Source organism: Silurus meridionalis, chromosome 15 (assembly GCF_014805685.1).
Source record: "Silurus meridionalis isolate SWU-2019-XX chromosome 15, ASM1480568v1, whole genome shotgun sequence".
NCBI classification, from domain to species: Eukaryota; Metazoa; Chordata; class Actinopteri; order Siluriformes; family Siluridae; genus Silurus; species Silurus meridionalis.
Genome location: NC_060898.1, coordinates 16,864,945 through 16,879,052, shown reverse-complemented (window position 1 = coordinate 16,879,052; position 14,108 = coordinate 16,864,945). Strand labels below are relative to the sequence as shown.

Below are 14,108 nucleotides of genomic sequence, written 5' to 3'. Positions count from 1 at the left end.
GTACAGCCATTCGTTTTTGCATTGCAAAACAGATATTTACCATGTAACAACTGGTTTACTGTTACAACTGTACATCGTACACTGATCTAATCTAAAGATCTAACAGAATGTAATTTTTTAGTTAGGCAAAACTCATAAATTGTTAAATGATTGTATATGGTAGGTAAAACATTTAGATGGTAAAAAAGAATCTCCATAAATACATTGGGTACTCATGGTATTCTTCTTTTTTTTTTACTTTTTAAATGTATATGAAATTTTTAAACACTGTGTTTTATGATTTTTGTTACTCTATAGTTTATATGAAATATTCAATGACATTTTTGTGACTTTTTATTTTATAAGGGAAAAACATCAAGATTTAGCTAAAATAAGTCAGACTGCATCCTTCTAATTAGGCACATGTAGAGTCACACAACATTGTCTAACAGCAAATGCTAGACATCTTATAGTAACATCCAGCTGCTACATGACTAAACAGCTGCATTAATAGATTATCTTTAATAAAGCATTTCCTGCTACAATATGAAAGCCCTAACAAAACATTTAAGAAATTGACTGACAACACATGATTTATTCTTCCTTATTTTATTGCCATTAGTGTGAATACTATCATAAAATATCCAGTGTGTCTTCGCCTGAAGCTAAACAGAAATATAACAAATTAGTCATCTATATAAACTGTGCTTAAAAAAGTATGGTGAGCTTATGAAACAGTATATTTTTCTATGTATTTCTTCAAAGTTTGTTTATTGAATGGGTGAGTCTGTTGTATTTCAGGTTAATGATTAAACCATCTTCACGAAAGTTAACAGACACGACATGCCTGACTGAGCAGAGACAAAGGGAACTTTGCTCTCAACCTCAAAATGCATTTTTAATTGAGCCATACAGAAAAGAAAGCCTTAGCGTCATCTTAATGTAAAATGAATCTGATGATTCATCCATTAGCCCGCATCGAATCAACAGCTCAGAGCACAGATCTAAGATAACATATTCCATGCCTGAGTAGACACTGAGCACGTAACAGTGACAAGCACTGACGTGTTTTAGGGAGAAAAACATATTTTTACAGCTTTTGTGTCAGTTTGTTTTTTCTTGTGCTTCTACAGACCTCAGTGATGAAAAATGCTGAGGTAAGATAAAAACAGTAGTGTTGCCTCTCATTTTAAAAGAGTGCTGAATAATTTATGGGTCCTGCATGACAGAAATTACTATGGCACAAGGAAACGTCACACTCAACTTCCACATTTAAAGAATCACGTGATACAGTATGCATGTGAAATCTAGATAGTATTAGAGTCTTAGTATTATAATGTTAATGTACAATCTGCATTAAGATGGATTAATAGTTGGAACATTAGATATAATGGTAAGGTGCTGTTTAGGTTTTTTTTTTCATATGTGGTTTTATATTTCACAAATTCACACAATTTCCTTGTATGCAAAAACTAACATGATCCTATGTGACATGTAGGTTATATTTCTGTAAGGAGAGATATGCCAAACAAATTAAATACAATAAATGTTTTTAAATATAAACAGCTATTTGGAAAATACAGTTCTAGTGAAAAAGTTGGAAAGTCACTATATAAAACATGTTTGGATCAATCATTAAAAATGTAGCTGGCCTACATGTGTGTAGGTGAGTGATCTGGCAAACTACAAAATTGCACAAAATATCTTCTTCTCTCTAAAGGGGTTTTCAGAGTTGGGCATGGGAGAGACCAGCGGGTCTTCTTTGGCATGAGATTCACAGTAGGACATCAGCTCAGCGGCTGCTTTAGACACCTGAAAAAAAGCAGATGCAAATGCAGGTGAGCAAATAGATCACTGCACTCAGTAGTCCTTTTATTAGATATGCTTACCTTTTATGTACACTCATTAACTCACTTATCAGGTACAACTGTGTACATATATACATAGTATATACATATGTGACATTTTGTAGAAAAAATTAAACTGTTCTGTAGAACTGGACCACTGAATCACTAAGCTGATATTATTTAGGTAGAAAATGCTAGAGGACCAAAAATATCACACACTTTTGTGAAAGAATAGAAGATTATACTTTCATCGTATACAATACTACTGTTTTAGCGTTAAACAACATTTATACCCAAACAACATTGCAGCACACTCATACACACACACACACACACACACACACACACACACACACACACACCATGTCCTCAAATTACTATGTAGTGCTCCTATAGTATAGCTCCTATAGTCCTATAGAGGTATGACATTGGCAAAGCAATTTATTAAGAAATATATTAAAAACACATCTTTGAAATTCACGAGTTTAACAGTCACAACATTAGCAAATACACAACAGATTGATTTGGTCTTTGTAATCCCACTGGCCAGACATTTATCATATTCACTAGAGTATATTTTGACACATAAGAAAGAAGAAATATGACACATAATCAGTCAATTCATTTTCCAACTCTTGTTCACATTATCATAACATTTTTACTAAGCAGCAACTGCTTTTAATACAATTTAAGGTAGGTAATTCTGTAAACATTTTGAAATGTAGTGAATTACATCTTTTAAAAAGGTGCACAACTCTGTGAAAAACCAATAGGATAATCAAAGAGACCAATGAGAACAGACAGTCACTGCCTTGTCAGAGCCTGAGGCTACCTTCAATGTGGCAAATATTTTTCTTAAACTTTTGACAACACAGCAATGTGGCACAGACTATTATTAAAAATGAAAACTTTCAGCTGTGATACTTGTCATTTTATAAATATATCGTCTTCTGAGAAAGCAATTTGTATACATGAACACAGAGGTACAGAAAAGGGGACAAAAGATATATTAGAGCAGTCAGAGCTATTCAGATATAGGAGTAGACAATATTATTATAGTATTGGTCGCTTACCATCATCCTGTCGATGTTAACCTCCAGTTTTAACTGTTCCACTGTCTTCCGAGCATCTGCGATCTTGGCCATGTTGTTGGACATTGTGCTTGGAACACTTCTTAACCTAGATCTATCCTAAGCAGGGGCTTTAGCTTTCTCCTACAGTCAGAGATCACAGGGATATGTTTATGGCAAAAAAGTCAAGAAAAGCATTTTGTGATTTGTTACAGATTTTTTTCCTGAGCATACAAAAAAAAAATCATATTAAAAAACAAAATGCATTTAAATCATAATAGCTAAGTGATTTCATTTTTACTTGTTGCTTTTTAACTGTTCTTTTTTCCCTTCCTCTCATTAGAGGCCAGGGTAAGATGGAGCAGCAGTAATTGTTTTGTTGAGGCTGTCTGGGTCTCAGCTGGTCATACACAGCATGAGGCTCAGTGGGAGAAGACAACACAAGTACAGGTATCCTCATGAGGCAGCCACTAAGCTGCTTAGCGTCCCATGTCTACTACAATTTCCCTTTAGTAACCTTTTCTATGAATTATAGCTTAAGCTGAATTGAAGTTAACACTGTATTGCTGCCTTAGATTTCAGGAGAAAGTCTAATACGTTGAATTAAGTAGAATAAATTTAATGATATATAACTAGAAGCACAAATACAATCACTGTATCATATGTTTTGTGTCTTAATATCCTATTTTATGAATAGAATTATATAGCCTAAGTATTCTGCATGACCATACATTTGATTAGTATAAGTATGCAATATTACAATTCTGCACTTTATTTGCATTTCTCATTGTATCCTCATTGTTATCCTTTCAGTTTATCCCCAGACAATATAAAGAAAAAATTCCCCAAGCTTCACATTTACATAGCTATTGATATATTTCTCATTTTCTGCATGAAGACAAGTTTTTAAGGTTTAATGTCAGACTTACCGCAGAGAAGCTCAGATAATGTCCAAGATTGTAACTGCAGAAATTGATTTTTATTGTCGCTTATATGAAGCTCACATTACCAATGTTACAGAAGCAAATGAGGAGACTCTGAGGAGTTAAATGGGTAGGAGGGATGGGAAAGGTTGCCTCCTCTCATAATTAGTGCTTATTCCTCCCCCCATATCGGGCTGCATAGGTGAGTCCTAGACTTCATGTGGTGTGACCTTCTATTGAGTCTATCTTTCATGGATGGAGAAAAAAGAAAATGGAGTGCTGTTAATTTTTGGGAGATATTATAACCTATTAGTGTAGGAACTTTTCCTTGTATATAGAAAAATATAGAGTTTTTCATTTTTATATTGAATACTTGTTTCTAGATATGTAGTCTGTTGGAAACCACTTAAGTGGGTGTTACTAAGAGCCTGCGGCTCGCCAGAGTCACCAGAGATACAGTCTGTTTTTCTGCTCTCCACCTCCAAATATTTACCTGTCACCCAAGACTCAGTATCCTAAGCTCGAGGCTCTAATATGTATAAAGCATTTATGGTAAAGAAAATATGTAAGAAAATATATAAGAAAAGAAAAGTAAATATATAAGAAAATAATTGAGCCCTAATCATGTAAGTAATAGTAGAGCTGGGATTTAAACGAAAAAGTCAGAGAGCTCTTTCTTAGTTGTGTTCATACGCTGACTCAAAACTGATGGAAAAGTCAGATCTTTTTGTCACTTGTCACCTAGCCCATCAGCAGTGGCAGTAGAGTTGTGGATCTCACCATAGGGGTCTGGATTCCACCTCCGGACTTTAATGTCAACTGCCTCATTAGCTGCTGTTTTCATTCATTTATTGGTCTACACACAGCAAGGAGCGCAGAAGTGCTACAGGGATTCACACAACTCAGCTGGATCCCTTAGACGAGCCTAGAGAGCCACGGGCCTTCAACAAAAACCTCTCTATTTTTTTATACCTCATATTATAAAAAAAAAAAAAAGATGTAATTTTTTCAAGGTTTTTGTAAGATTTCTAGTTAGTGTTCCTTTTGAAGCTGTCATCAAGACTACTAGTGAAGCATCCAGACATCCTTTCAGATTGCAGATGAATTTGATGTTTTATTCAATGTTAAAAACATTTAAGTCTGCACATTTACATTTGATAGATTGTGCAATTAATTTATCTGATTCATTCAGATCACCAGATTTTCAGTCTCTCCTTCTCTGCTTGTTTCAGCAACATCTAGCACACGCAGTAGTATGCAGAGATGTCGTTTTCCCAGCTTCCGAGCAGGCCCTGCTGCACGTCTTTGAGGCGGTAGACGATGCCAGAGGAAAACTTTCTCTTGCTTCCATTCTTCTTGACGCGAGACCACACCGTCAGGGAGCACATCTTGTTCACCACCAGAGAAGAAATGCGATTGTTCCAGCGCCACGGAATGATTGGGACGTCATCATTGGGGTAGGCATCAATGTACTCTCCCCCACAGCTTTGTTCGTAGTAGTAGTTGCTATCTTCGAACATGCGAGCGCAGATCTTCTTGCCCTCGGCATCTTTCAGGGTGTTTGGTTCTGGGCACTGGGCATCCAGGCCCAGGAAACAGAGAGCGCAGAGAAGCAGAGCAGAAACAACCTTCATGGTTTCAGGTGTTAGAGCTGTGAGCGGTTTAATCCAGGCTTATATATACATTGACCTCTGGTTAGTGTGTGAAGTTTAACAGATGGGATGGAGGACATTTATGGGAATTTCAACATGTTGTTTATAGAGTGTCTTATCCTAATAAGATGAACTGAATCAGTTATATATTTTTAAACTACTAAATAAATACTTTTGTGCACTAATTTTGTATTTAGGCCATTTTCCCAGTATCTCTTATATATTTATTAAATTAACTAGTACTTTTATAGAATGAGTAGACTGAGTGCTGAACATAATTTTTCATATGTTATCCGTTTGGTGGAAAAGTTTGTGTGATTTTGCTCAGGGTTGGTGTAATAATAATGATAATAATTATTATTATTATCATTATTATTAATATTATTATTAGTAGTAGTAATAGTAGTAATAGTAGTAATAGTAGTAATAGTATTAGTATCATCATCATCATCATCATCATCATCATTAAATTCTTCACCATAATGTTCTTAGATTAACTGGTGTCCGATCCAGCGTGTAGTCCTGCCTAAAGTGCAATCTAGAAGGGTTAATAAGCAACTTTTTAGGATAATAATAATAATTATTATAATTACAATAATTTTTTTTATTAATAATAGGATTACAAAATAATATCTTAACAAGTGAAAGATATCTTAATATAGCTAAACTTTTACTGCCATGTATTTTCATGCAAGTTTATAGCAAGAAAGTGACCTCTACATTGACACCTGTTACAACGATCTGAAATTTCGCAGCTGTTCGATGTGGATAGTGAGGGCAAAATGAGATTATCAGAAGTCATACTAATTCAGCTTTGTTGATAATGTACACTGTGTCTCTATTTTTAACTTTGTGAAGGTAAGATATCTGGACCTTAATTGCCTTTTAGCTAATTTTTACCCTGTTTTGCAGGGTCAGTCTTATCAGTCTCTCCTCTTCCCATTACATTATTCACTGTCATACTTTATACAATAGAGATTATTAAATAATTTCTTAAACATTTTACAAACATTTTATATCATTTTAATATATGCTGTGCACCCATAAGTAAAAATACACATCTACAATACTGATGGAAGATAAATAAATGAACAAATTATATGATTATTATTATTAGTAGTAGTAGTAGTACCAGTAATACCAGTAGTAGTAGTAGTAGTGGTAGTCTTCTTCTTCTTCCTCTTCTACTTCTTATTAATAATAATAATAATAATAATAATAATAATAATAATAATAATAATAATAATGTAGTATTGTCTTAAAAAAATAATAATACATATCTCATGTTTGTTAAACTATTTATTCATATTTATCAATATACTACTACTGCTACCACCACCACCACCACCAACAACAACAACAACAACAACAACACTTTTAACTTAACGGTAGTATGTCGACAAATTGGTTTACGAATAGCTCTTTCTTCATTCAAGATATGTTTTCTTGCTAAGATCGATTTTTATTTTATTGATATATTACATTGGCAAATTATACAATACAGTAATGTCAGTACATTTAAACCAAAACAGAACCACAATTAAGCTTGTATCGATCATTCAGTATAAATACCTTTTCTAAATTACATTTATATATAAATCAAATAAAACAGACGAACACACATTTTTCTTGAAGGGCCAAAAATCAAACTTGATTGAGGGCCAGGGGCTGAAAATAAACATTTTTATTATACTTAACAATATTTTACACTAAAGTAGCCATGTTTATTCTCATTCAGGATTTATAAATAATTCATTCATTAATTCATTCATTGAAAGGCATGACTCTGTAATCTACTTTTCAAATGCAGTTCTATTTTCAAAGTTCAGGTTTAGATAAACCTCTAGTACAAGGAGAAACAATCCCATGTATTGTACAATAAAGTATTTCCCCATAATATACTCAGTGACCTCTAATAAGAGACAGGAAGTTGGTCCTGATTTTTTCAAGTTTTTCCAAATGCTGTTTTGACTTTTTTTTGTGTGTTCTATCATGAAGGGTCAAGTCAAAGGGGCCAAATTTAGTTCCTGAGCCCCAGTTTGTGTGTGTGTGTGTGTCTGGTTTATAAAACAACTTAAACCCATTACACGAGAAACACAGCACTAAAATCTGTCCTCAGATCGGTTCTATTGTCCCTATTCTGTCGTGCTGCGGGAAGTGACGTCACCTCGACGTAACTTCCTGTGTTCGGTGGCGCGGGAAGATCTGACGCTGCGAGAGTCGTCATGGACGTGGAGATGAAAGAAGCTGATGGTGAACAAAGTCAAACAGATGCACAGAGTAATAAAAAAGAAGAGGCTCCGAGGTCTTCGACGAGCACTTATGAACTCCCCTGGTAAAGTCAGCTTCCGGTTCAAACATATTATCAATAAGTGCACCTAATGCTAGGAGGAGTAAAGCGGTATTCTGTTAGCTTGTAGCAGATACGGGTTTAGTTGTGTTTTTATAATCCTGGTTTAGATCAGTCGTGTACGGTTAGAGAATACAAATGTCAGACCTCCCTCATAAAGAGAAAGATTAGTTTTACAGTGAACAGCATGGCGTACTGTTAACAGGATATTTATTCCTTTTGTATTTCCGGTGTTTTTTTGCTTGTAGGGTTGAAAAATACAGACCACTGAAGCTGAATGAAATCGTTGGAAATGAAGAAACTGTCAGCAGACTGGAGGTGAGACAGGAAGTGTAATGTAGCCAACACTATCCCCGTCCTTCATAGTTCATCCCCATATCCCCATCTGCATCTGTACAACTTCTTCTTTCAGCTTCTCCCATTAGGGGGCGCCACCGCGGATCATCCGTCTCCATACCCACCTGTCCTCTACATCTGCCTCTTTCAAACCATCTACCTGCATGTCTTCCCTCACCACATCCATAAACCTCCTCCTTGGTCTTCCTCTTTTCCTCCTTCCTAAAGGCTCCATTCTCAGCGTTCTCCTACCGATATACCCCATGTCCCTCCTCTGAACATGTCCAAACCATCTCATTCATGCCTCCCTCACCTTGTCTCCAAAATGTCCTACATGCGCAGTCATACAACATCCCTGTTAAATCCTCCATCAGGAGTTTATTAGGTTAGGAACAACACTCTGGGAGTCATGCAGGTATAGGAAATTAATCCATGGTGAGGTTGTTTAAAGCAGCCTGAAGCATAAACTCATTTTTAATCCTGTAGATCCTCGTCACTCGCAATGAAAATTGCAGCATGAAAATTATCCAGATTACAAACCTGTGTATCTACATCAGTTTTACTTTCAAAGTTTTTCAGTTCAATGAAAGTTATAAATAGTACAATTTAAACAATGAAATCATCCCTATTATAGTGCAATAGAGTTTAATTTCTAATGCAGCTAGAGTCCCCTAATTGTAATTGTTTGTAATTTTAAGTATTAAATTATAATTGATTATCTGTATAATTGGCTTTTCCCCCCTCTTCTCATGTATGGCATGGTGGGACAAATCAAGTGTCACCACAGGCCAACTTTGGTCCCCGAACCCTTGTTTATATAACATTTAATCAAAAATAAAATAAAAAGCTTTGTTCGTGGCACTTTCATTCATTCATTGTTGCTTACTTAAAAGAAGGCTAAAGTAAGTTTGTTTGTTTTTATGTTTTTACACCAGACTTTTACTCTCCTAGAGGAAGGGGTTAGTTGAAGGTTAATGCATTGTGGGCAACTGACCATAAGATTCTTTCAAACATCTCATTCCACATATAGTCCCCGTTCCCCACACTTCCTGGAAGATATTTCATTAGATTTTGGGGTGTGCTTGTGAAGATTTGTGCTGTCAGCCACAAAGGTGTTAGTAAAGTCAGTTACTGATGTAGTAAGAAGGCCTGAGGTGCAGTCATTGTTCCAATTCATCCCAAAGGTGTTCAACAGGGTTGAGGTCAGAGCTCTATAGCAGGCCCTCAAGATCTTCCACTTCAACCCATGTAAACCATATCTTCATGAAGCTGGTTTTGTGCACAGGGACATTTCCAATCTGAAACATGTTTGGGTGTACTAGTTCAAGGGTAAATGAAATGCTACCACATTCAAACATCCTTTATAATTGTGTGCCTCCAACTTTCTGGTAATAGTTTGAGGAAGAGTATGGCTGGAAAAGTCAGGTGTCCCAATACCTTTGTTTAAATAGTGCTGAACGTGCAATTGTCGTGTTTTATTGGTTCATTTTATTAAATGTATTGACAGTTACATTAAACCTTAATAAAAGCCATTTATGTTTAATCACTGAGTCAGCACTATTTATTTCTGGGATGTTTTAAACAGGTGTTTGCCAGAGAGGGAAACGTACCCAATATCATTATTGCTGTAAGTAGTCATTCATATTTTTTGTCACTTAACAGTCAATAACATCATAGTAGGATATCTAATGACAGATTGTTGTGCTTTCAGGGTCCTCCTGGCACTGGAAAAACAACAAGCATTTTGTGTTTGGCTCGAGCTCTTCTGGGCCCTGCAATGAAGGACGCGGTGCTTGAGTTGAATGCCTCAAATGATCGGTAACTGACCCTGAGCTCATGTTATTAAAACTCTGATCTATGATATAAAGATATGAACTCTGTATTTTCTGAGAATCCTTTATGAAGTCATGTAAATGTAAATTTACAGTATTATGCAGATACTGATATCCATAGGGACCTAAAAATATTTCCTGCAGCATGTAGTTCATGATCTGAGAGAGCGATCAGCCTAAAACCTGTTAGAGAGTCTGGGTTTTTAATTTTATAGCATATATGTTAGTGTGTAGTATACAGCTGATTCTTTTATTATCGATATTTGTCTTATCAAGGTTGCATGTGCAATATTCAGTCTTGGTTGATGTGCACAGTGCAATGAAATGAAAATCCTAGCAAATACATTTTTGCTGTGGTATAAATTGGGTAAAAAAAAAAATGTTTTATCTTGAATTCATAAGTATTAGTTTTACTTGCTTTACCTGGTGTATGAAACCTCCAGAAACAAATGAGTCAAACTGCATGTATACTATAATTATTTATTTTGTTTTTACATTATACACTGATTAGCAATAATATTAAAACCACTGATAGGATGCAGGAATAACAGTCAAACGTAAGAATGTAACTGACTTAGAAAGTGGCAAAATTGTAATGACTGAACGACTGGGTTGTAGCATCTGCAGATATGCAGTTGTTACTGCGTACCAAAAACAGTCAGGACAAGTGGTTAACCAACTACAGGGTCATGTGTTCAAGGTGTTGAATTTTGGGTGTGCCAGACCTTAATTCAATTACGCATCTGTTTAACACGCTGAACAAACCAGTCTGATCAATAAGGCCCCACCTCACAACTTGGAGGAGTTTTTCAGCAATATTTTGGAGTACACAATATTATGCAGGTGGCTCCCAAAACAAAATTGGTTACAGATTTGACTAAAGAAAAACATAAAGCTGTCTTTTGCATGGACCCCCAGATGCTCATGTTTTTGTTGTTTCAGAGGTATTGATGTTGTTCGAAACAAGATCAAGATGTTTGCCCAGCAAAAAGTTACTCTTCCCAAAGGACGTCACAAAATCATCATTCTGGATGAAGCTGACAGGTAATTAAAAAAATTAAATGAAAAAATGTATTGTGTATTAATTTTCTAGCTATTAAGTTATTGAAATTTGAGTTAGTGGAAGATTTCTGTTAAATTTGCTGTTTCTGAATTAAGCATGACTGATGGAGCACAGCAAGCTCTGAGAAGAACAATGGAGATCTATTCGAAGACCACCCGATTTGCTTTGGCCTGCAATGCATCAGATAAAATTATAGGTGAGTGACCTGTCTGTAGGCATTTGGAGCATCGACAATGCAAGTCCCTAAAAAGGGTCCTAAAAATTCCCAAAGCAGGTATATAAAGTGTTAGATATCTGTAATGGCTGTTGATGGATTTGACTTTACAACTGTGGTGTGTTCTTTTAGAACCGATTCAGTCACGCTGTGCCGTGCTGCGCTACAGTAAACTGCGGGATGAACAGATTATGATGCGGCTAATGGAGGTAGTAGAGAAGGAGAATTTGCACACCACCAATGATGGACTGGAGGCCATTATTTTCACAGCCCAAGGAGACATGAGACAGGTTAGTGAACATTTCTTAGTTGAAGAAGTAGTTTACTTCAAAACAAAATGTAGCAGATTTGTTTATTTAAATAAGACAAGACATGTTTATGTAATGTTTGTCTCTTTACTTTTGTACCATTCCATAGCTAATATAGCTAACAGGTAATAGATGTATTTTATCGTCTTTGCTGTCTAAATTAAATCCCTCAGCAACACAGTTAAAAAAAATTTTTTTATTTCTATCTAGTAAATATTTAACAATGATAGAATCAAGAAATATACGCCTCTTGTTACAATTCGGCTTGTGTATCCAGGCACTCAACAACCTGCAGTCCACCCATTCTGGATTTGGTTTTATCAACAGTGAAAATGTGTTCAAGGTGGGTTTTCTGTTTTCCCCCCTTGATAACTGGGGTAAATAATCAACTTGAGCAGTGAGCATGAGGCGCTCAATAACGGAGTGGATTTGGTTTCTTCTGATCAGGTATGTGATGAGCCACACCCCCTGCTGGTTAAAAGCATGCTTGAGCACTGCGTAAACGCAAACATCGACGAGGCTTACAAGGTACTAACGACTCATGTTTCTGCACACAAATAAGTAGGAACATGCGCTTGACGTAAACAATATCATGCAGCTAATTGATCAGTTCTATATTCTCATTCATTAGATAATATCACAGCTTTGGTCACTTGGCTACTCTCCTGAAGATATAATAGGGAACATCTTTAGAGTGTGTAAGACCTTCCAGATGCCTGAGTACCTGAAGCTGGAGTTTATCAAGGTAGTAATTGTACTTTCTTTTTTCTTTTTTTTGTTGCTTTGGTGCATAAATGTACTGTTGATCTCTCAGGACTTTAGATCAATTCTTCGGGTTCTTCTGCACAGCCTTAAACCAAGAAATCTTCAATATCAGATATATAATTTATGATGTGATATTTCGAAACTTTTAAAATGCTCTTTGCTGACTTGGTTTTAAAATGCTACACTAGACTCATAAACATCACCAGTTCCCAACCAAGCACGTAAACATGTAAAGCTTTTTATGGAACATTATACATGCAGCAGTATTGTATATCTAAATTTGTCTGTGTTTATTTCTGTTGTAATAAATGATTGAATTATTTTCCACTTAAAGTGCAGTGGATACAATCCCGATGTTTGTATGCCTATTTAGCTATACCGCATGCTTGCTAACATGAGGTGTCTTTCTCAGGAGATTGGCTACACCCACATGAGGATAGCAGAAGGAGTAAATTCTCTCCTCCAGCTTGCTGGGCTGTTGGGACGTCTCTGCAGTAAGACTGCACTACCCGAGGCCAGCTAAAGCCGAATGCTTCAAACTTGTAGAGATTTAAACCTGTCACTGTAAATAGTTTGAGAAATCCTCAATAAAACATAAGGTTTTTTTTCACTTCTTGTTGCTTTTGAAAATATAACTTTTCAACTGTGGTTTTACATTGATTCTACGAGTCTACGCAGTCTCTCACACACGCACCGGAACATACAGCCCTAAACAAAATGAGTTAAACTTTGTTCATCTTAAACATGTTTAAAATGGATAATTTTATATTAATATTTATCATAAACCATGAGTCATTCATGCCAAAAACATTCAACGCTGCTCTTTTTTATTGATAACTTTTTTTTATTTTACCTCACAGAAATCATACATTCTGTTAAAAGAAAAAGAAAAAAAAGACTGTGTATTCATACCCAACAAATGATCCACTGTATCTGCCACAGGTACTATATGCCTGTAAGATGCTTTTTAATGAAACAAGTAAGCTGAGCAGGGCTCACTGTTGCACACATTACATTTAAAAAACAAAATGGACTAATTGTGAAAATTGCAAACAGGATTGAATTCAGGTGTGGATTAGTTTAGCAAGAACAAGTAGATGGTGATAATTAAGCAGAAGTGAGTCAAAAATTGGTTAACAAGTTTACATATATACTATAAGTAAATGTGCTGAGTTTATTGACAATTGAAGATCACAGCAGTGTAGCTACCTAATTTGTGTTTAGTTTGCTTGTTCAAGCGCTTTAATAATGATTTAGTTCATTTCACCTCATAATTCATTTTCATCCCACAGTTTGAGCTTTTCCAGTTTATTTACACGTTTTCTTACTTTTCTAAATATACTACTGTATATTCTTCTAAATATACAAAATATATAACTTATAAACAAAAACGTTTCTTATTTCAATCTCTACATTTTTCCGTTTTTGAGTTCAATCCATAAACATAAATCAGTCTTCTACCTCCTTCAATTTCTCAGGTTCTTGTGCTCCTGCATGATCTGGACTGAGATCTCATTTAACTGAAGGCCATGTAATGCTAATTTCATTCTGTATTTACTCTTAAGTATATATATATATATATATATATATATATATATATATATATATATATATATATATATATTTTTTTTTTTTTTTTTGCATAGTCTTTACATTTACAAATGAAATTAACATAACATTTTGCAGGATGAGTCAACATGTATATGCATATTTTATTAAATAGGTCTAAGTGTGTAACATTGTTTAATAAACTCATCTACCAGTATCTA

At 35.2% G+C, this 14,108-nt stretch overlaps 3 protein-coding genes across 3 annotated transcripts; 1 reads left to right on the top strand and 2 right to left on the bottom strand.

Moving 5' to 3' along the window:
* Window positions 1-632: 632 nt before the first annotated feature.
* On the bottom strand, window positions 633-4,084 carry gng8 (guanine nucleotide binding protein (G protein), gamma 8). The gene is made up of 3 exons (XM_046868095.1): window positions 3,826-4,084; window positions 2,900-3,040; window positions 633-1,791 (listed from the first exon to the last, which is right to left on the bottom strand). The coding sequence occupies exons 2-3, from the start codon at window positions 2,981-2,983 to the stop codon at window positions 1,663-1,665; spliced, it is 213 nt and encodes a 70-aa protein (XP_046724051.1). The 5' UTR covers window positions 2,984-3,040; window positions 3,826-4,084; the 3' UTR covers window positions 633-1,662.
* An 836-nt stretch (window positions 4,085-4,920) lies between these two features.
* Window positions 4,921-5,483, bottom strand: LOC124398165 (syncollin-like). The gene has a single exon (XM_046868234.1). It carries the CDS (start codon window positions 5,451-5,453, stop codon window positions 5,058-5,060), a length of 396 nt encoding a protein of 131 aa, XP_046724190.1. The 5' UTR covers window positions 5,454-5,483; the 3' UTR covers window positions 4,921-5,057.
* A 2,156-nt stretch (window positions 5,484-7,639) lies between these two features.
* rfc2 (replication factor C (activator 1) 2) lies at window positions 7,640-12,949 on the top strand. Its single transcript, XM_046867089.1, has 11 exons — window positions 7,640-7,806; window positions 8,070-8,139; window positions 9,743-9,784; window positions 9,869-9,975; window positions 10,932-11,033; window positions 11,148-11,248; window positions 11,399-11,556; window positions 11,852-11,917; window positions 12,022-12,102; window positions 12,206-12,319; window positions 12,752-12,949. The coding sequence occupies exons 1-11, from the start codon at window positions 7,697-7,699 to the stop codon at window positions 12,860-12,862; spliced, it is 1,062 nt and encodes a 353-aa protein (XP_046723045.1). The 5' UTR covers window positions 7,640-7,696; the 3' UTR covers window positions 12,863-12,949.
* The last annotated feature ends 1,159 nt before the right edge of the window (window positions 12,950-14,108 follow it).

Coding starts and splice junctions, on each gene's coding strand:
- gng8 (XM_046868095.1), bottom strand. CDS start 2,983: ATGTCCAACAACATGGCCAAGATCGCAGATGCTCGGAAGACAGTGGAA. Junction 1,792..2,899: donor TTAACATCGACAGGATGATG/GTAAGCGACCAA, acceptor GCTTTTTTTCAG/GTGTCTAAAGCAGCCGCTGA.
- LOC124398165 (XM_046868234.1), bottom strand. CDS start 5,453: ATGAAGGTTGTTTCTGCTCTGCTTCTCTGCGCTCTCTGTTTCCTGGGC.
- rfc2 (XM_046867089.1), top strand. CDS start 7,697: ATGGACGTGGAGATGAAAGAAGCTGATGGTGAACAAAGTCAAACAGAT. Junction 7,807..8,069: donor AGCACTTATGAACTCCCCTG/GTAAAGTCAGCT, acceptor TTTTGCTTGTAG/GGTTGAAAAATACAGACCAC. Junction 11,249..11,398: donor TGCATCAGATAAAATTATAG/GTGAGTGACCTG, acceptor GTGTTCTTTTAG/AACCGATTCAGTCACGCTGT.